This window comes from Pelobates fuscus, chromosome 11 (assembly GCF_036172605.1).
Source record: "Pelobates fuscus isolate aPelFus1 chromosome 11, aPelFus1.pri, whole genome shotgun sequence".
In the NCBI taxonomy this organism is placed as follows: Eukaryota; Metazoa; Chordata; class Amphibia; order Anura; family Pelobatidae; genus Pelobates; species Pelobates fuscus.
This window is the reverse complement of record NC_086327.1, coordinates 125,252,119-125,274,310: the sequence shown is the minus strand read 5'-3', so window position 1 is coordinate 125,274,310 and position 22,192 is coordinate 125,252,119. Positions and strand designations below refer to the sequence as shown.

At 35.6% G+C, this 22,192-nt stretch overlaps 1 protein-coding gene across 1 annotated transcript in view; it reads right to left on the bottom strand.

Annotated features, from left to right (window-relative positions):
• Positions 1-759: 759 nt before the first annotated feature.
• POU2AF2 (POU class 2 homeobox associating factor 2) overlaps positions 760-22,192 on the bottom strand; it is a 47,288-nt gene continuing 25,855 nt past the window's right edge. The window contains exons 2-5 of the mRNA XM_063436162.1: positions 18,766-18,875; positions 4,142-4,184; positions 3,531-3,823; positions 760-2,435 (exon numbers count right to left, since the gene is read on the bottom strand). Of these exons, the coding sequence (XP_063292232.1) occupies positions 2,040-2,435; positions 3,531-3,823; positions 4,142-4,184; positions 18,766-18,875 (842 nt within the window). The 3' untranslated portion in view covers positions 760-2,039. The remainder of the gene's footprint in view (positions 2,436-3,530; positions 3,824-4,141; positions 4,185-18,765; positions 18,876-22,192) is intronic.

Below are 22,192 nucleotides of genomic sequence, written 5' to 3'. Positions count from 1 at the left end.
TTCAGTCTTGAGTTTATCATTCTTCAACCACCACATCCAGCGTCTGGAATATAGCTTCCTTCAAAGCTCTCTATAAGACATTGCATTATAAAAGGAGTGGAGTTATGCAGGCACATTCGTTGCTAAACGTAAAAAAAAAAAAACAGGTAGTATATCACATACAGATACCAATAAGTTGCAAAAATATAAACAATATTAACAAAAAACTACTATGAAGAAATAACATAAATGTCCAAATACATTAACAAATTTATATCAGGATGTCTGATCTCACACTAAAAACACACTAACAGGCAACAACTTGGTTCAACTGGCTTTATGAAGACACCCATTGAGACTTAAAAACCATGAGAGTCCAAAGCCCAGAACCTCGAGAACCACAAGCTTCAAAATCTGTAATACGTAACTTTTACAAAATATTACATTTACAATCTATTTATTTCACAATACGAGCTTCTGCTAAGTTTACTTTTAGCTGTAATAATAAACTGAATTAAGAGTCATTAGTAGAATTGAAAAATGTATGTTCAACCAGTATTATTTCATAATATAAAGATGAGATATATTGATGACAACATTTGCTCAATTTTTCATACTCTATATTCTCATACACTGTCTGTTTTCTTTTTAATTATTTTCTACAACACTGAAATTAAATAGACTGCAATGGGAATGTTTTTTTTGTAATATATTATAAAAAGATGGCTCAAAATTGCTCTGTTTATTATTCCTATGGCACCCAAGGCCAGTGATGTTCTCTTAGAACTATACATGTTTGTGAAGGATATAATGCAGTTCATTATTAAATAAACACGATGCTACCCTTTAAATATGGGTACCAATTTAAACAAACTGCTGTTGTATAGTAAGTCCAGTTTTATTGCATTTCCTTTGTAATACCAGAAAACAAAAATCAAATATACAGTCACATTGCAGTGACACAGTCCAACTCAGACTTTTCTCAAGAGGTGAATGATATATTTTTGGTGAAGATGGGATTTTTATATTCAACAGGTCTATTAAGAACTTACCACAAGCAAACTGTTCATTTTAGTTTTACAATTTAGACGATAAATTGGTAACAGATAAATCTGACATACAATGTTATACTTGGAATTAAAAAAAACACACAAATTATCTCCAAAAGGAAGCAGGTCATTTGGGAACGTAGATACAATTTAAGATGAGAGCACTGATGTGCCTTTAGTGTGAATTAAAGTTATCTTGATTGTATACAATTTATTTTTCAAAATGTAATAATTTTAGGAATATTATTCTGGTTAATAAATGAGAGAATATTTAACAGTAGTAAAGTGTGGTTAGGGACTTACAAAGCAATATTTGCTGCACTATTTTACTTTAGTCAGTCTATTCACAACACTCCCTCTTCAAAGCCTGATAGAACAAACCAGGATTCACCAAGTGGGTCTGGAAACAAAATATTCAGAAACATGAAGCCTTATGACAAGCTAAGATGGCTCATATCATTGAAATTAGCAATGCATATAAATTGGTGAAATTTGATTTAAACCACCATCATAAACATGTAATGACCTTACGTGTCTTATATAGCAATTTATCGAGAGTTGTTATATTGAGTGTTATAAGCTAAGTTTGCAAGTAATGGCTCTAAAAGATTAAATTAATGATTTTTTTATTCTCTTTAACATTAAAGTGTCAATTCGAAGTTCATTAACCAGCATGTCAATATGACATAGACAAAGAAACTAACATGAAAACTAATAATTAATAGTGAGTGTTAAAAAGCACGCTTTCTTCTGGGTTATTATTTTTGCAATTTACTCAATTTCCTTAATAGCAAAACAGTCATGAGGTTTAAAACAATTACAGAGAAAGGGATAGATTTGATATCCACGCACCCATAGGCAGTGGGGAGGTAACAAAATAATTGTGGTGGCTGAAAGGGAAAATGATATCACACAATTTGGTGATCTCTAAGGTATCAAAAATGTCCTTTTCAAGCAACCAATATATACAAACAACCTTTTCATTGCCTCCTTTTAACACATAATACACTTTCAGTAATTTCTTCTCAGTTCATATGGGCCCCATACTGTATTTGCTTCATCCTTTGACCATGCAGCATTATCTTGCAAAGAGTTTGTTTCCGTGGAGTCCTCTGGGGAGAGATGGTGAGTCATCTTGGGAGTGAGTTCATTGGTAACAGTCATAAAAGGAGAGAAAGCATACGATGCTGCTGGGAAACTGGTGGAGTAATGTACATCATCAAGAGCATGTATAGAGTAAGGCTGAGAACCTTGAGCTGCTGATCCTCTGCTTGTACTTCTATAGTGAGCACTTCCTGCTTCGGACGAAAGACAAGTTGTAGACGAAGACACAGTCTGTGAGGTATCAGGACACAGAACATCCAGCTGGTTGATGGTGTCAGGCACAGTCTGTTCCCATGAGTCTCTCTGTGGAATAATACATTTGAAATTTAAAATAAATATTAAAGTTAATATGGATTTCCGAACTATTATAAGCTGTAAAACCATGCATGGGAAAGTCATGGTGGCTATTACTCAAACCCAGAAGATGCTTAGTGGCATGGGGAGGAGTAGCATCATCAACAGTGTTTGAAAAATGGCCTTTTGTGTACATCATTGTCAAGAGAAGCTGGAAGTTGACCATACAGAAAATGTTAAGAAAAGTTAGAATTTTAGTGTCACTTTGTGTATGAAACAGGCCAATCTGCGTAATTCTGGGTAGTGGGTCAAACAGTTACATATACATTTGGATCAATATGAACCGTTGGTTCTGTCTCCCATGCCCCTACCACCACATAATGTGCTCCTGGTATGGAGGAAGACGGAACCTTCAGAGTATCTGTGATTCATAATATAATTTGGAATTACCCTTTGTGGACCGTTATTCTGGACCAACAAGGGTAGGAAGGAGACATCTGTCTGTTATGAAACAAAAGAAAATGTTGGTGGTCCGCACAACATAAAACACACACAAAGGTTATTCACTAAGGTGTGAATTGGATGGAATTTAAAAGGCAATCAAAGTGTATTTTAACATTTAGGCTAAAAGAGACAAATTGAAAGCAAATCAGGCATAGGATGTTTTTCCAATTTAGCTGAAAAATTCATTTTAAATTCTTAACATTAACTCTGTTGATAATTTAGAGTCCATGCATTCTCCAATCCTGCATGCAATAGGGGATGGTAAGGGCCATCCTAAACAAAATTGAGTGATATTGACTTAAAAAGTATTTAACGTGTACTGTGGAGTGATGGAACTAAGCACCATATCTGTAGAACAAAACAATGGACCAGAGGGTCAGCAATCAACTGGATCCCCCAGTATAAATTTTGAGATATCCATATATAAGAAAAGAAGAAAAATGCTTAAAAAATTTCAAAACTTTCTGCTTGATAATGGCAAAAAAATCTCTTTATCTGTCTTAATCTCTGTCCATCTGTCTGTCTTCTATCTAATAAGCATTTCTACTTTTTAACCACGGTGCTTTTTACTAGCATATAATTTATGGAATTGTAAATTACCAGTAAATAGTGTGATGGGTCACCAGAAAAATTAGGTATTAGAGGTGGTAATGACGACGAACTAAAAAGTGAGCCACTGCCAGATGTAATGGAAGCCCCCCGATAGTCACCGATAGACTCAGTAAAATATGGATCCAGGAGAGGTGGGTAGCTTTGGATGGATGCTGGGTCACATGACTTTGGGCCCAGAGTTGGAGAGTAAAGATCATTAGGATATTGCTTGGTACTATGGAACTCAGATTCAGGCAAAAATGATCTTCTAACCCCATAATATCCAGACAGCACTGGTGAGCCTGTAAGAGATAATGATGATGATACTATCAAACCATTGCTAAGACACATATATTGTAACGTAAAACATTTCGATACATAAGAAGTTCATTATTATTATGCTTTTGCTATAAGGCAAAATTATACAGAAATATAAAACAAATTTCAAAAATACAGCAAACATGAAAACGAGTCTTTTTACAGAGTATCACAGATTCAGATTTCAGCAACGGAAACACAATTAAATAGAAAAACAAAACAAAGCATAAAAATGTTCATTTATGCCAGAAGATAGACAAACATTAACTTATGTTATCTAATATTTACTTAAAAATGCTTACTTGACATTTGGACAAATGGAGCCTGGGAAACGTTGGCACTGCTCTGTAAATGAAAGACATGGTTTAAAATGTTTTAGAAGCAATCCAATATTACGAACATAAATTCAAAGTATGTTGTGCACCTGCTATATTGAGAGCTCTAAAGAACTACAAAAAATATTAATGATATCTTGTAGAAATAAATATAAGCATGCATGATTGAGATTCACAATTTTTCAACGATGAGTGAGATTTACAAAATGTTCATTACTTAGTAAACAAAAATAAAATGGAATTTATAATTCATACATTAGGTTATTTGATGATAACATTCTGTTAATATTCTGTTAAATTGCTGTAGTTTATTTTAACATATTGGTGTCTTGGAACCGCATGTACTTGCAATAGTAACAGGTGTTTCCTTACCTGGTGGAAAAGAAGTCTATAGTTCTGTTCACTCACTTCCCCTATGAGCCTCAGTGTTATATACAAAGCAATGCTGTTAGAAGTAATTATCGTTGGGATAATCACTTGTGTCAGCAAAGTTTTCAATGTTCATATATTTGCTCAGACATAATCTCAACCAGTTTTTAAGTTTACCTACAACATTTAAACTATGCAAAAAAAGGGTAATGATTCCCATAGCATAGTGAATGGTGATATGTATATATTGGCTTAAATGTTCACACTCAAAATATGCTCCAGATCATCACAGAGGAATATTTCAAAAGTCACAGGTGTTAGCAAACTGTATGTTCTTTATTGGCTTCAGGTTTAAAGTTATACGCCCCTCAAGCTATAAAGTATTCCAGTGAAAAATACATATAATAGCTTCCGAAATCTTTTTTTTTCTGCTCACATCATTGCTTGTCTGTATAAACCTGGTAGACAAGAACAAGCATTAGAAAACACTGGAGAATTGCAAAAATGTGACATGGTGGAATTCGTTTTCGAAGAAGGAAAGATGACCAGATCTGGGTTGTGGAAATTGCTCCATATAATTTCTAAACATTTATCTATGATCTAATGGGAGAAAGGCTTCCAAATGTATTTTACCAAGACTCAATAGATAAAGGACTGTATGGGTAAAGGTATATGGGTATATATGAATACGCCCATGGTTGTGCCATTTACTTGCGCTTCCTCTTACCAGCTCTCAATTCCACAAAAAGGGTTAATCCCATTAAACTGGCATGCCACTTTTTAATGCACTACAATGAATAGCCCATTTGGGAAGAATCGAATTGAAATGTAAACAAAAATAGTCAAGACACACACACATACACACATCTATTTCTAGTATTGTCATCTACAGATTTTGATAGCAATTTGGAAATGTCTAAAAACTGTTTTGTATGTAAGATGGCATATGATAAATTACTTGGATATTAAAAGGGAACGTTGTGATATTATGAAGGACTGAAAATATCACAATGTAGAGTATTAAGAATTACACTTATCTGTTTTTAAATTATTGTAAATAACAGAAATCTGGCTCGGTCATAATCTAGGCCTGATAATCCCTAAAAAGATACAGGAAAACAGGATGGGCCTAGATAAAAAAACAAAGTATATGGGACAGATTTACAAGTAATAAATAAACCAGAATAAAATATAAAAACAACAGACAAACCAGAATAAAATCCAAAATAAAGTGTCACAATGTTCTACTGATGATTTCAAGTCATATGTGTTGGAATCTGTTCTCATAAGATTCATATGTAGAAAAACAAAACAAAGGGGATACTGATTGTGTAGTATGCAGCACAAAGATTGAAAAACAACAACACAAAGTGCGTAAATCCCCACTCACATTTGCTAGAGCTATCATAGTAGAGGTACAATCTTCACTAGAGGATATTGATAAAGGTATGAATTCTCATGTGGCTCACAGTGAAATATGTGAAGTCAAATATAACTGGTTCACAGATTCTTCGACAGCACTTGCAAATACGGAAGAAAAGAAACAGAATATAGTTCTCTGTATGTAAGTATATATGAGAATAAATGGACATTACAATTGGACAATTTTTGGAGCAGTAAAATTGCTCAATATGTGTGTGTGGTAAAAGAAGGATATTAACATGCATACATTATATGGTGCTGTTGCGGCCAATTCAAACAACATACAAGACCCAGCGCACTTGCTCATTTACTAAACAGCAATTACATGGCTCATAGAATGCAATACGTTTTTTATTTATTTTAATAATATTTTATTATTTATTAGGTGTGTTCAGGTTAGTGCAGCCTTCTTGGTTTCACATAGATAGATAGATAGATAGATAGATATAAAGATAAATATTTACAAATTCTGGCACTCTTCCCATAAATAAGCACTTAGAATAATTCAGACCAAGGTGCTTCACAGTGCTGAATATATAAAAATCGAAAAAATGAGAGCACTCACTGGTTTTGCAAAAAGCTGTGTATTCAAGTTCTAGGCAAACGAATCAACGTTTCGACCGTCAAGCATCTTGATAAAGACCGCTTGACGGTCGAAACGTTGATTCGTTTGCCTAGAACTTGAATACACAGCTTTTTGCAAAACCAGTGAGTGCTCTCATTTTTTCGATTTTTAGATATAAAGATAGATATATAGATAGATAGAGATATAATGATAAATAGATATTTGTGACTATTGTCCACAAGGCTAGACCTGTTTATCAATAATTGTATGAATTCAGCATTAGTACATGCTTCATATTTATTTCTTGAATCTATCTAGCTATCTATCTATTATCTATCTATCTATCTATCTATCTATCTATCTATCTATCTATCTATCTATCTATCTATCTATCTATCTATCTGTCTGTCTGTCTATCAGAACTACAACACATACAACACACACACACACACACACAGTTTAAACACCAGAGCAGGTGATATTGAAACACATTAATCTATATGCCGAAGTGTACTCGGTGTGATCCGATATAGGTACCGTAATCTTTATAATCAGTACACAATAGTCATCTGAACAAGGTTCATGAGCCACTTCTGAGAGAAAAGAAAACTCTCACTTCGTGCTGTGTATCTGAAGCACATGAAACCTATTTGAACAATGTAAGAATAACACACAGTATCGGAAGAGTAAACAATATGCAGGGAGATGGTAGCACAGTCCTTCAGATCAATGTGATTGTGTTGTGTCCTTGGACTAAAATATCTAAGAGTTTTTTTTTTCTTTCAGCCCATTGAGAGACAGTATCTAATGAAAACCCAGCAGTATGTTGTCTTCATTTTCTGCAAGGGGGACATAATAAATAGCAATGAATGTTAAGTAGGATAGTTGATCATTGGTTGAAGAAGTGTTTCACCCAAGGTTTATCAGCTAGACCATCACATGTCACTGTTCTAATGTTTGATCAGTGGCCTTGTATTTCTTCCTAATAAAAACACAAACCATGTACAGAGTGAATTTTATAGAAGTCAAAGTCTAACTTGCAATTTATGTGGCAGAGATGGTATAGCATTTCCAAATAATGATCGTAAATAATGGAAAAACATAGATGGTATGATATGTCTGAAAGCTATACAGCAAGTGCAACAAATATAGCTCTATTTACGGTTTTATTGAGAAGGTCCCTGCAAAAATCTACCCACCTTGAAACACAGCATTAATGGGATTTCCGAAAACCTCAGATAGGGATGTATTCTACTGCACAGTACCCTACTTCTTCTTAAGGATTCTCATTATCAGTTGTGAAATAATTGGACAGTTTAAGCAGCCAGATTTGGTCATGTGATGCCGTGAACTATGGTGAACTATCTTCAATGGAAAGTTCTGAAGTGTTCTTTTCCAGAAATCTATTTCTCAGGTCTTCTACTGGTTCATTCCTCTCATTTACATGCACATTCCTCTGGATTACTCAGAATTACTTGAGAATAGGGTAAAGTCTTTTTATAGAACAAAGTATAAATATTGCATTTATATCAGTATGTTAATATTGTTTCAGAAGAGAGCATATTTAGAGGGGTATTCCTGAAAGTCTTTGTATTGCCTAATATTGATGCATGTATGTGTCACATACATAGGGAGTATTATTGCACCTATACAAGGCTTTTACTGCTGTATATAAAAAGTAACTTTGGTAGAGTGAGGAATACTAACTTCATCACTAATGGAAATGTCAGTCATTTTATGGTGTTTGATGACCCATGGTCATCAAGCTCACCAGTGAGTCCGCCACCAAATGCCCATGGTCATCATGCCCACCAGTGACTCCCCCAACCCAATGCCCAAGGTCACAATGCCCAGAAGTGACAGGTCCACATCAATAGTTTACAGGCCCTATCCCCAAGCGATGTTACCTTTCTAGAGACTGAGCAGCAATGACTGAACTTTTGCTTGAGTAGATATACATCTACCTAGGGTTATATTGACCCTTTCTAGTATGGTGGCTACGTAGCAAGCTCTGGCCAGCTGCCACATGGTTAAGTCTCGCACTGAGAAGCTTTTTTTTTAATTACGGTATTTGCCCCCTAGTTTCTAACTAGTAGAGTTTTAAAATCCACGCCAAGATTTTAAGCAACCACAACTAGATTTTAACTCTAGGGAAAGAAAGAAATTTGTAACGCAACAAGTGTTCTATGCATGTATATACTGTTTATATTTGTCTTAAATATACATGCCAATCAAATATGTCATTTCATAACCTTAAACATAAAATATATAGAAGGAAGGAGAAGGTGGTCTCAGAGTAAGCCTTTCTTATAATTGTCACCAGACTTGAATGTGTTTATTAGTGCATTATCAGTAACAAAGACAATGACATCACGCATTTTCAATAACAATTGACTTATCCAGTATAAGTTTGACATCCCTCTGGGCAGAATTTGCACTTCTTTATAGATGGAGTTAAAGAGGAGGATCAGATGAGATGCATATCATAAACTACTTGATTGGTGCAAGGGAAAGATATTGCTGATCCTGAATTGGAGTCGGATCCTCCATACCTGCATTTTACTGCACAAAGGACAATTTCAGGGAAGAGAAGACTCAGTGTCTTATGTGATTTAAAAACAATTTTGAATGTAAGCCTTCTAATCTATCGGACTATATTTGCTGTTATTTTTGCATGGTCTTCTCGTTTCCATTTTTGTATTGGGCTGCAGAGGATCACCACTCCAATACCCCTCTGTTATCTGAAGCAGAGTGATTTTTAGCAGATATCTTAAGCTTTGGTTCTTTGTTGTGTGCTTTTATTAAATCTTGAATGCAGAGTTATATTTGTTTTAAGATTTCTCAAATTACAATTTTATTACTATTTCGTTTAATATATTTTATGGATACATAAAAGACTGATATTGTTATATAGTGTGCTTCTATGTATTGTTGACCACTGTATGAACCATTGTAGGGACCTTGACCACTCGTGCCATCTGCAGTTGCTCTAGAAACAGCACATGCTTATGAGCAGGAGCTAGGGAGCACCTCCACTGTATTGTGTAAATGAACACAACAAAGACATTATGCCTATACAAGACGCATCCTATATGTAATAAATATGTCATCTGCTGGAACCATTACTATACATGAGACAGTTGCATTTTTTTAAATTAAATATTATAGTGAGACAATCATCTACTAGTTAAACACACAGAGTACAAACTCTCCTATAAAAAAAATCTACCACGAACCTAGACTCATTCATGGCCAGCAGCTCTGGAAAAAAATTCTATACCTGACCAAAAATGCATTATGCCCGCATAGTGTGCAGATATAGAGGTGAAAAAGATAACTTAAAAGTGTGAATAATTACTTCAATGAGAAAGAAAGCATGCATAGGGCTTCGAAATAAACAAAAGAGCAGATTTATTTCAAATAAATGTGCATTAGCAAATAATCAATGTTTCAGTCCAATTACCATGGCATATCAAGGATAGTTTAGTAATGGGACAGAAATGGTGATTGCATGCTGTTGCGCAACTGTAAAAAATGAAGTTATCTTGTTTATTTTGAAATCCTATGAGCTAGGTTATTTTGATGGAGTGTGCACCTATCAACCTGACTGGGCCAATACGTGCTCATTACATATATGTTTATGAAACCCCAGCCCCTCAAAGTATCTCATTCACCCCACTCCAGCCCCTCCATGTGTCCCATTCTCCTCACCCCAGCCCCTCTATGTGTCTCATTCTCCCCACCCCAGCCTCTCCATGTATCTCATTCACCCCACCCAGCCACTCATGTGTCTCATTCTCCCCAATTCAGCCCCCCATGTGTCTCATCCCTACCCACATGCTTTATTCCCCCCACTCGTGTCTCATTTACCCACCACCCCAACCCCTCCTGATCTGCATGTAGCAAGGCTGAGCCGCAGACCGCGGGAGAGGAGCACCAAACTGCTTCCTGTCAGACAAGGGAGAAAAAAACAGAAGCTCCTCTCCCATGGTCTGCTGCTCTGCCACGCTACATGCAGTGACTGGCTGGAGGAGAGCGATGTGCTGTGCGCTTCCCCTCCTGTCTGTCAGCAATCGTGCCTCCTGGGCAAGTGCGCCCTAGGCGTCTGCACACCGGCCATGAAGGTATGATGGCCCACTGGGAAATTTGACAGTAACCCAGTGGGCCAGTCCAGTCCTGATCTCATTGCTTTGATGAGCTGTTTGTGTGTCCTAAGTGTGCTTATACAGTGAACTTCTACTTTAATGTATACTGAACCCAACTTGTTTGCTTAGATTCCTTTTTTGTTATGTCTGATATTGGCCTTGGATTTTCTGCCTTGTGTTTGTAAATCCCTTATTGTTCTGTTTTATTGTGTTGGCCCATAATATTGCCACAAAAAGCTTAGGCTAATTTCTTGGCAATGTTCAACTGACTTCTCTGGAAACCCACGAAGGTCAACTCCTTCTCCAGATTTCCTATTGGTATTCATACTTAATTGAAAGCATGATATTTGTAACAAAATGGTCGCAATGTATCTGTTTGTGCTCATGCATAATACATTGCTACAATTAAAGGGTTTCTCCATCCACCATGACCACTTTATTTATTTTAAGTAGTCAGGGTGGTAGGAGTTTGGATTTGCAGTGCACATTCAGAGATATTTGCACTTATGTGCCATGGGTTAGTTGCATGCTTGGCCCACGTGATCGGTACGCAAGCCATGCTTACAACAGCCTGCAGCAGGAAGTTCATTCTCCCCTCCCTCACTCTCTCCGATTGTGCGATCCTTCGACCTCCCTCCATTGCTTGAATTTTGCTTTAGCATTATTAAATTAAAATTAATTTTCTCCGCATCCAAAAATCCATCTCGCTGATCCATTCACCAGAACACAGCGTGTGTATGCCCTCTGAGCTGGAAAAACTGACCAAACACAGGCTTCTCCATGAGAAGCCTGTGCTTGGATCGCGTAAGGCCTCCTTCTGATGTCTGGTGGACAAAAGAGATCAGGTGAGTTTTAAGTTCAAATTTAACATTTTTAAGTGGGTAGGGACCTATTAGCATTAGGTTTTTAGGCAGGTATGTTACACTTTTATTCCTGTGTGACTGATCTGATTCACAGATAAGCATACATGTTCCAAAGAAACACCGAGCTGTACAGTTTAGTTTCATATTTCTGAGGAAATAAAAGAGATCGACTAGATCAATGTGTGATTTCCTGAATCGCAGATGACGATGTACACTATCACTTTGCATAAAACAAACAGAAGGTTCCTGCTGAATGCGACAGACAAATTTGAAGGTTAAAATTTGAATGAAATTTGCTCATCAGAGGCTTCCTTTAGTTAATGCCGAAGATCAGCAGCTGTCCAGAGAGAAAAGAAACTACATGGAAATGGAATCATTAAAAACAACATGTTTACTATCTGGCAACTGATTGAAGCACTGGTGAAAGACTAAGCAAAGGCTGTCTGCAAGAACATAGTCCCTGTTTGAATAAGCATTAAATAGTATTGTCTTCTACAAGGCACCGATCCATTCATAACATTCTAAAGCTCTGGTGACTTTTTGTATAGACATCAGAGTGTTTCTACAATTCCTATATACTTCAAAACCAATGGAATGTGAATAGCATTTATGAATGATATCATAATTACCACAACAGTCCAATAGGCAGTTTATGTTCATTACTTAGAGTTTTTTTTTTATTATGTGCACATATATTGTATATATGTTACATAACAACATTGGCTTAATGAAGCAGTTTTGGTGTACTTGCCACGTCCCTGCTGTGTCCCTGCATGATTTGATGCTATTTAGATGTGAAATCTCTTTGTTTATGCAGTCCTAGCTTCACCTCCACTGGTTGTGACTCATGCAGCCTTCAAGGAAAAAAGGTTTAATTTTCAAAACAATCTTACATTCTTGCAGCACAATGTTTTTTCCCTTTCTTCTTTTCTATAGTTCTTATTTCCTGCTCTGTTTATTTAACTTTGATCACTCGAAGGAGGGTGCTGCAAGATCCAGCAGACAATTAACAGAAAAAAAACAGAGAAACTGAGATAGGAGTAAATAGTTCTGATCCATGGAAAATGGGGGTAAGCCTAACGAATTACAAACAGGAAAAAAGAAAATGTAAAGGACTGACGAATTAATATGTAATGTTTAATGGTTAGATTTTAATTTGTTGGTCCTTGGTAATTTCTTGTCTATTGCATGGAACTTTTAAATTAAACACACCACGTAAAAAAAGGAGGTTTAAAAATTAGATCATGTTTTCAGTTACTATGTAGGGAGGCTGTGTGAGTCACAGCCAGGGAAGGTGTGGCTAGGACTTCATAAACAAAATGATATGACTCCTAAATTGTAGAGAATGAGCTGTGAAACTGCAACAGGATTATCTGTACTGCTACCATGAAGGCATGCTCAATGGATTGTTTGCCAGCATGACTGAACGTATGTTAGAATTATTGTTTAGTCACAGAACACAGAATAAAATGACAGATGGTTGTGTCTATCTGAATGTAAAGTATTATATTTGTACCTATGTTAACATGAATCAATTTTAATATTGTAAAACTAAAAAGTTATGAAGGCAGGACATCAAAACATACATCAGAGAACAACCACTCACGTTCTTACTAAACTGTTAATCTTTAACCCAAACTTCTGATTAACTTGGTAAATAATATTTTTTGTTTGATTTGGCATTTCTTTTAGACATAACAAAACTACTGTTATTTAATATCAATAACTTACACAATACCTTCAAAGTAAACTAGACGACAACAAAGTTAAGACATGGAAATTAATTACATTTTGAAAAGCAAAGTGATGTCAACTCCCTGAAGTAATGGACCTCTCAGGGATCATGGATGCAGATATTGCAAGGCTGGAAAATATTTTTTGGAGACTGCTTGGGAAAGTCTACTGTGGCTAACATGTCTACCTGGTGGGCTTCTGAACCTCTCTGTTGCCTTTAAAGGGAACCTGTCATCAAGATGTTTACTTAACTTAAATAAGCTTCAAATATATTGAATAGATAATGTATTTGATGTTGAAGTTTGAGATATATTCACCTCACCTCCGTTCCAATGCTGCAATTCTCTGAGCTTCATGGGTGTTACTCTTCATATAACACCCACCTCCAGTCTACACACGCTCCTCCCGCAGTCTTCAAACAGTCTCCTGTGTGACACTGACACGGCTTTGTAATCAGAATGCCAGTGTCTGAACAGACTGAGGTTAGACACTCCATTCCTTTACTCCATAGAGCAGGTGTGCCCAAAAGGTAGATACCCAGATTTTGTAGAACTACAACTTCGATGATGCTTTGTGGGCCTTTAGATTGCCATTAGAATGCCAGAGCATCATGGAAGCTGTAGTTTTAAAACATCTGGATCTATCTCTTCGGCACCCTTGCCCTAGACTTTCCATGCGCTGTGGTTTCTATTGATGAAGAGCAGAAGGAGGAGTGTGATGTCTTTTCTGTTTTCCCTTGTCAATCAATTATTTTGCATAGAGTCTATGCAAAAAAAAATTGATTGACAGTTGTGAGGAAGACCTACCTTTAAGTAGGTGTTTCTCCCAATCTATACATTTGCTAGCAAACCTGCTAGATCAATGTATTGATTGAATTGTATGCTCTTTCGAACGAGTTAAAGCTGTTTTTGTCAAGACTGAAATGTTTTAACAACTGAAATAATAAGGTAATTAATGTTTATATTTTAGCTTGTAGTATACAGTATGTTGGAAATTAAGGATTTACATTGTAATCACAGTTTTATCAACGTTTATTTCAGGTCTCCACCCGTTAGTAAGATCAGAAATTTAATTCCAGAGACACTGCCCTGCTCATCCCTAACTAAACATTTTTGCAGCCTGATTTACAATACAGCTATACGCTCGTTTATGTTTTATAGATTGTATATGAGTACATCTGCTCCACTAAATTTTAATGGCAGACAATTAACTACAAAGCAGTAAAACATATCTCCTGCATCGTGCAAAAGGTACCTGCCCCAAACAACAAAGTATGTGTTATTAAATTGCTAGATTTTATTGTTTGTCGTGCTTCCAGTGAAATGAATGCATACATTTACAATTTGCACTATAGCCATATTCTACCATATATAGCTATCTCCATGCTCTAGGAGTAACATATATTAATTCTCTGTCTTTTTTCTTTCCAAGTCACGTCTATGCCCTGAATGAGCAAAGATAATGTGACCATTAGCTGAATGTGTCTGTTGTCAAACTGTCTCTTCCTTAGTTTAAGAATATTAATGCTTGGCTGCCTCTAGCCAGGTCATACTCTATGTAAACATAGATTAGAAATAAAACTAATAGAATAAGATATAAAATATAACGTTAAAATTAATTACTATAATCAGTACTGTGTGAAAGCCAATGTAATGATTTGCAGAGGAGTGAGACGTGGGAGCAGCAGTCACTCAGGAAGAAGTGCCCCCAGTCAGGAAAATTAGAAGATGGGTTTGAAGAAGAAGAAGAGCGTGGTCAAAAGTATTGAAGGCTACCTTGATAAATGCATTTTAAAAGTCTAAAATCTAAAATATGAAGTTATTTAAAAAGCTTATCCAAAATATTAAATTGAATAACATGATGCTTAGAATGACTCCGCACTATAGACTTAGCACATAACAGATTTAACTGAACATAACAAAACACTAGTGTTAGCAGATTAGGGTCCGTCACAGAGTGCCCTAAACTCAGCAAACTGCACCCAAAAGACGGAGGTAACTAGATTCAGCACTGATAACCTTACATTGAACAACTGAACCAAAATACTGCACAATAATATTTTTATAGAATTTTATGATGATAATAATAATGATAGTTATTTATCATTAGCGCTTGCATGCAGGTCTGGACGCAAACCATTTGCTTTTTATTTCATAAATACAGTCTGCAGCAGCACAGACACCAGCTATATGTAAATGAGTTATTCATAAATACTCGTCAAAACCAAACAAACCACATTGTTCCCGTCTAAATCCTCGGTTTACAACTTGACTGTGTTTATTCAGAGGCATAAATCTTGCAAAGAAGAAAAGAAAGCTCCGACAGGCAGCTAAAAGGGCAAAATCCATGTAGAGGTAATTGTAGCAACAGATTAAAAAAAATATGTAAGTAGTATGAAAGATAATAAAAATTAGGAACATGTATTATACCAGAGTGTATCATTAACCCTTTTAAATCAATCAACAAAGACTGCCACAATATAAGGAGATTTTTCCATTCCTAAACCCTTGTCACAAAAGGGTTAAAAATGCACATTTCAGCTTAAAGGTAGAAAAATAAGATTAGGACTCGTAATCTCTGAGCACAATAATGTATTCATAATATATTCCACCAATATATAAGTTAAAAGCCGTTTGAATTCATTGTTAACTGCATAGACTGCACTGTGCAATAAATACTTACAGTATGGGTGTCCAACCTTTTGGCTTCCCGGGCCACTTTGAGTGAAGAGAAATTATCTTGGGCCACACACAAAATATATAATATAATTAATTTAAATAATAAAACTTCAAAAGCCATTTTTAAAATTTTGATACTTAAATTGTTTAGTAGATAACTCCCTTATTTATTATCCCTATGTAGGATTGCCATATTTAATTATTCCAAATTAGGGAGATATCCACTAAACACATAAACATGTAAACACATATACATGTACACGTAACCACAGATGTAGACATACACACACACACACACACATCTAATCACAGAACTATATACACATACAATCACAGACCTATGCACACACAATCCCAGATCTATACACACACACACACAAACAATCACAGACATACACATAATCATAGACATACACAAACACAATCATAGATACACACACAATCACAGATATACACACACACTAACAGACAGACAGAAAGACACACACACACACAATCACAGACCTATACACACAATCAAATACATACATACACACACACACACACATAATCAGATATATACACAAACAGACATACATACATCCATCACAGACATACACATAATCATAGACATACACAAACACAATCATAGATACACACACAATCAAAGATATACACACACACTAACAGACAGACAGACAGACACACACACACACACAATCACAGACCTATACACACAATCACATACATACACACACACACACACATAATCAGATATATACACAAACAGACATACATACACACATAATCACAGACATACACAAACACAATCACAGACCCACACAATCACATACACACATAATTACTGGCATACACACACACAAATCACTTGGAACTCTAGGAGGGCTGCTATGGATCCTCTCAATGGAGGCCAGTTGTTGATGCTGTGATGGGATCACTGTGCTCTTCCTGCACAGGTCCCTTGCGCGCCAAGTAGTAATGCGAAGCCAGGATTGTCGATTTGTCATGACTACTGTATGACCCAACATGCAGAACTATGAAAATAATAATATATACCAGGCCTTAAAATGGCCAGACTTAACGTATAAGAGAAAGGTCAATAAACTCGCCATGGTCAGGAATACAGAAGTAGCCAAAAGTCAGGGATACCAGAAGTATGGAAAGTCAAATACGAGCCAAAGTCAAATACCAGAAATAACAATGAACAGGAACGCACTCTCAGACAACCAACAAGTGGAAACCACAACAGTGCACTGAGAAAAGGCTAGTTGGGGTTTATATATGCCTCTCTGTGTAGTGATTGGCTAGTAAGTGACTTCTGACCCCAAAACGTGTGTGTGCGTCGAGGATGTGACGTCACACGCATGTTGGCGCCATATTTGTTATGGGCAATAGGAACACTAATAATTAGTTTGGGACCACAGCGGGCGGCGTCACTTAGAACGCTGCTGGAAACCATCAGAGAAGAGGATCAGACGGCAATCCGCCACGATCCAGGTACGTAATAATTTCACCTTTCGGCGCGACCGCTCTGCTCAGGTGCAGCCGCGCCGACCGTCGACTTGTGTGCAGTAGCTCTGTTGGCGTTACCGCACTGACCAGGCACGGCCATGCCGATACAAGCACCAGGGGCCGTGACAAGGATGGTATCATATTCCAACTGCTGGCTCACTGCAGGGCACGCTAGGGAGTTATGAAGAACAAACACAGTAAGTAATGGGTTCCCTGTCTTCCTCCCTGCCCGGACAGCAACTGGGCTGTATTACAAGCGGTTCAAGGTAGCATGCATCCCACATTTTGGACACGCCTGATTTACAGCATTTAAAATGTATATTTGTGTGACTCTCTTCCTTACCATCCCCCCAGGAAGCAGGTTTGAAGGATAAACTTTATTAATACATTCTAACATTTAGTGAGCAGAAGGAGGGAGGGCTCAGTAATGGATGTGGATAATTTATAACCTGCTGTAGCAGCTTGCAAAGCTCTATATAGTTTGCATAATTAACGGAACCTACTGTATGTGGTTATAATTAACCTAACGGAACCTACTGTATGTGGTTATTATGTCTACATACATAAATACATCATAATCACAATTTTTTTCAATTTATTTTTTATAAATCTGTATGGCTAATTGCAGGCTTGTAACTAATACCCAAACGCAAGGTATTTCTGTGCTAATATTTCAAACCGTATCTGAAATATCGAATGAATAGAGATACAATTTCCAGGGTCATTCACTAATGAGAGAATTATCAGGAATTCACAGTGAATTCTAGGTGAATTTTAAATTTAAGGCTAGAGCCAATGGCCAAACCCAAATTCTTCAGCTTTGACCTCAAATTTTAAATTCACCGTAAATTCACTTCCCACAAATTCTAACTTTAGTGAATAGACCCAATAGTCTCTAACTTTTAAGTAAACAATATTCATGTAAAGGATGCGAAAACTATTGATTGTAACATATTATGTCTATTAATATATTATTTGTAGCATTTAATTAAATATGTTGTTTCCATTGAGCTATTGCTTCCTTCTTACCTGTTGATATTGTGATCTGCAAAGTTTACATAATTTTTTCCCCAAAATAATTAATTGATCGATAGGATGAGTAAGTCAGTAGATTTAATGTGGTTTCATGTTTTGAAACAGTTAAAGTTTTCTGCAAATCAGTTGTACATCATTTATTAATAATTGATGTATCTGTTTTCTTGCCATATTTTTCACTGCATGACATGATGTAATTACCAGTTTTCTGCATGTAAGATCTGTTACAAAATACAAACTATGGTAATTGACAAAGAATATCACTTACGTGTGATCTAGAACCAGTTGTTTGTCTGGATCTTTTTTCTGCTAGTAGATCTTTGACTGTGTGTTTTACTCGGACACCTTGGTAAATCCTTTTATTGAAATCAGTTGGAACTAGCAAAAAATGCAAACATAAAATTAAATAAGAATACAGTAACAAAATTAATATATGTACATATAACAAGTGTTACAGGCTTGCTTATATTTTTATATTGTGATGGCTACAATTTTTTTTAATATTAATCAAATTATCAGTCTTTTTCTATGCATCAATGCTGTATGAATTACCTGTTGGGAAACAGAAAAGACACACACAAACAAATATGCGTGTATGCACACATATACACAAAAGGATTTTTAGTAGCAAAGAAATATGAATGCTGGAACTCAGAGCTAACATTGAGTTTAGTTTAGTTACTAACTATATTGTATACTACCTGCAGGGGCTGACGAAGAATAACCACTGTAGTTATAGTGATCTAGAAGAAAATATGACTGTTATGAGGCCATATGGGCACCCTCTAGTGGACAAGAAGTGTGAAGTGAGAAAGCAGAGGATCCAGGCATTCTACAGAATTTCTTAGCAGGATGCAATAGCTGTACAGAATGCAGTATATTGTTCAGAACATTTTACACGCTGGAGGTATTTGTGGGAAGTCAAATTCCCTGAAATGCCAGTATGTTCCTATACATGCCCACAGACAGGATATTTGACCAGTTTTTATAACAATTTGTGTCACTCATGCGGTGTGTAACAAAATTAACAATTTTCAGACCTTGCATGAAAAATTGCAATACATTTAGTTTTTTTCTAAGACATTTCGAAATATGTCTCTAAATGAGTGAAAAATGAAAATTGTATAATATTACTTTATCATTCCCATTGTACAGCGCTACGGAATCTGATGGTGCTTTATAAATAATAAAATAATAATAAAATAATAATAGGTATCCTTGATCTATCTACACACAATTCATCATCATTCTGTCTGTAATTCAGTTCATCCACTAAAAGTAGGTAAACGACAATAGCTTAAACTACGCAGCAAAGAAGTTAAATAAGAAAAAAAAAATCATTAAACTTACAAGTTATTTTTTGTAAAGTGTAGTTGTGTAATATTATTACATAGTTTTATTTATTATTACATAATTACATAATATTTATAAAAGCTAGAATCTCGTACTTTCTGCATGTCTCTCTTGTGTATATCATCAAGCCTTGGACAATGGAAAAAAAAAAATCTCTTAGTCATAGGGTCTAGAAAAGTTTACGTTGCTTTAGATTTTAGAGAGATTTGGCGTTTCTTAATGTTTTTTTTTTTTGTTTTTTTTTGCTTAGCAGAAGGGAAAGGAGCAAATGTAAAGTGAAAGGAACCACTACCACATACTGCATATCAGAAAAAAAATACCAAAACGTATTGCGTTACATGAAAGACTCAGGAGATTGGCATCTGCTACCTTTCATGTAAAGCCTTCATAGATCACATCTCGAGAAGATGCCTGAATCCCAGATCTGACTGTTTAGGACTAAACAAAAATTGACTGTGGTCCTCTACCTTTTGTCAAATTCATGCTTGCCCATAATACAAAGTAGTTATTACTTTGTCTAAGCAATTCTTATTTCTTTTTAAAAAAATACTTTTTATTAATTTCCTTTCCTTTTTTCTTCTTACCAAAGATTTACAAAACATTAAAAACACAAGACAATAATGACCACAGCATTAAGTTCTATGTAGTACATAAAAAACAAAATAAACAAAATAATATCTACTGGAGGCTGTCGATGCTCCCTATAGGAATCAGGGCTAAGCTTCTATAGTAAAAAACATATACTTAAATCTTATTGTCTGTCAACCAGGTACAAGGATACTTCAACGTCACCATTTTCTCTAAAAAGGACTACTTCATTGTTTTGTGTGCTATTTGCAAGACATTATTTGACATAACATTAGATTTTTCTGCTGCCCCTTCAAACCATTTTCTACCATTTTCCTTCTTAAGCTGCCATAACACTTGATTGGAAAATGTTGATTTTGTAAAATCATGACTCTGTTTCCAACCTGCAATTAAGATCTTAACTACTGCACATGTATGAATTATTAAATATGCTTGTTCTTTTGAACATCCAGATAAATTCATATTTAATAAAGCAATTTTGGGGGACATTGTAATGTTTGTCTTCAATGTTTTTTTGATGAACTTAAAGGTCCATGACCATAAGGTACGTACTTTTTTACCTTCCCAAAACATATATCTATAGGAACCTACCTCTTCTTCGCATCTCCAGCATTTATTATCAGCATTTGGAAACATTTTAGCTATTCTAGTTGGTTTCTATTCATGAGAGATCATGGACATTCTTGGTAAAACTAGAGAATGCTGAATGCCATGATTGCTCATCAAGAGACTGGTGCAAATCGTATTCCCATATAGTAATATTTCTGTTTTTCCTTTCTTTGTTATTCAATACTTTAATTACTTTTGCGCATTAAGCCAACATTTTTTGTATTGTTTTTCTGCCGAAATATTTTTTCCAGCATCAATACTACCTTGGCATTAGTTATAATTATTCAGTATTCTTGATTTGTTTGTTAAAACACATGTTTTTTTTTAATCTAAAGTTTACTTTATTTCGACTTTTCCTTGATAATTCCCATATAAAGACATTGTGCTAAATTTAAAGATTTCAATTTCCAGTCATATTAATTTGTTTTGCATTTCTACCAACTCAACAAAATACCCTTTAAATACTTCTACATACAAACACCAGCTGCTTCACTGGATTTCTTAATGAAAATAAAACCATTGTAGTATGTCATAAAGTATTATCCAGTTTTATTGAAGTCTGTTGAGTAAAGAACCTTCTAACAACATTAGCACGGTCAATGCATTATGCCTTTAGACATTTTATAGAAAGGTGGTCAATGAATGCTGAAGCCTCTTCACTAAAGAAAGGCTTTGCCAACAAAATACAAATCAAATTATTTGAATATCTCTTTATCTTTGCCATACATTAGATGTCAACGCAAGGGATAAGGAAACAAAACACTAATACGACAAACAAAACTCACTCCATGCGTACTATGGAAACAAAAAGACTATTTAGAGTGTTCGCACAAGCCCATCACAATGCGAACATAGGAACGATAAATGTTTATGAAAAATGCTACGTTGATAATAACTTCCTTTATGGTCATTTTCAGCTTTTTCCTTGATCCTATCATCAGAGCGGCTTGTCTTGAGACAATAGGCTTTGTCAGTGAGTCCACAGACAAGCTTTGACTTGGTAGGAAAAATAGTAATCGCCTTTAGAGGTAGTGAGTGATACCTTTGTTTAAAAACCAACTATTTGTTTATGGTTCAAGATATTGTACCTAACATTGTATTTCTTCAATGCAAATAATAAAAATACAATCATTCTTAAAGTGAGA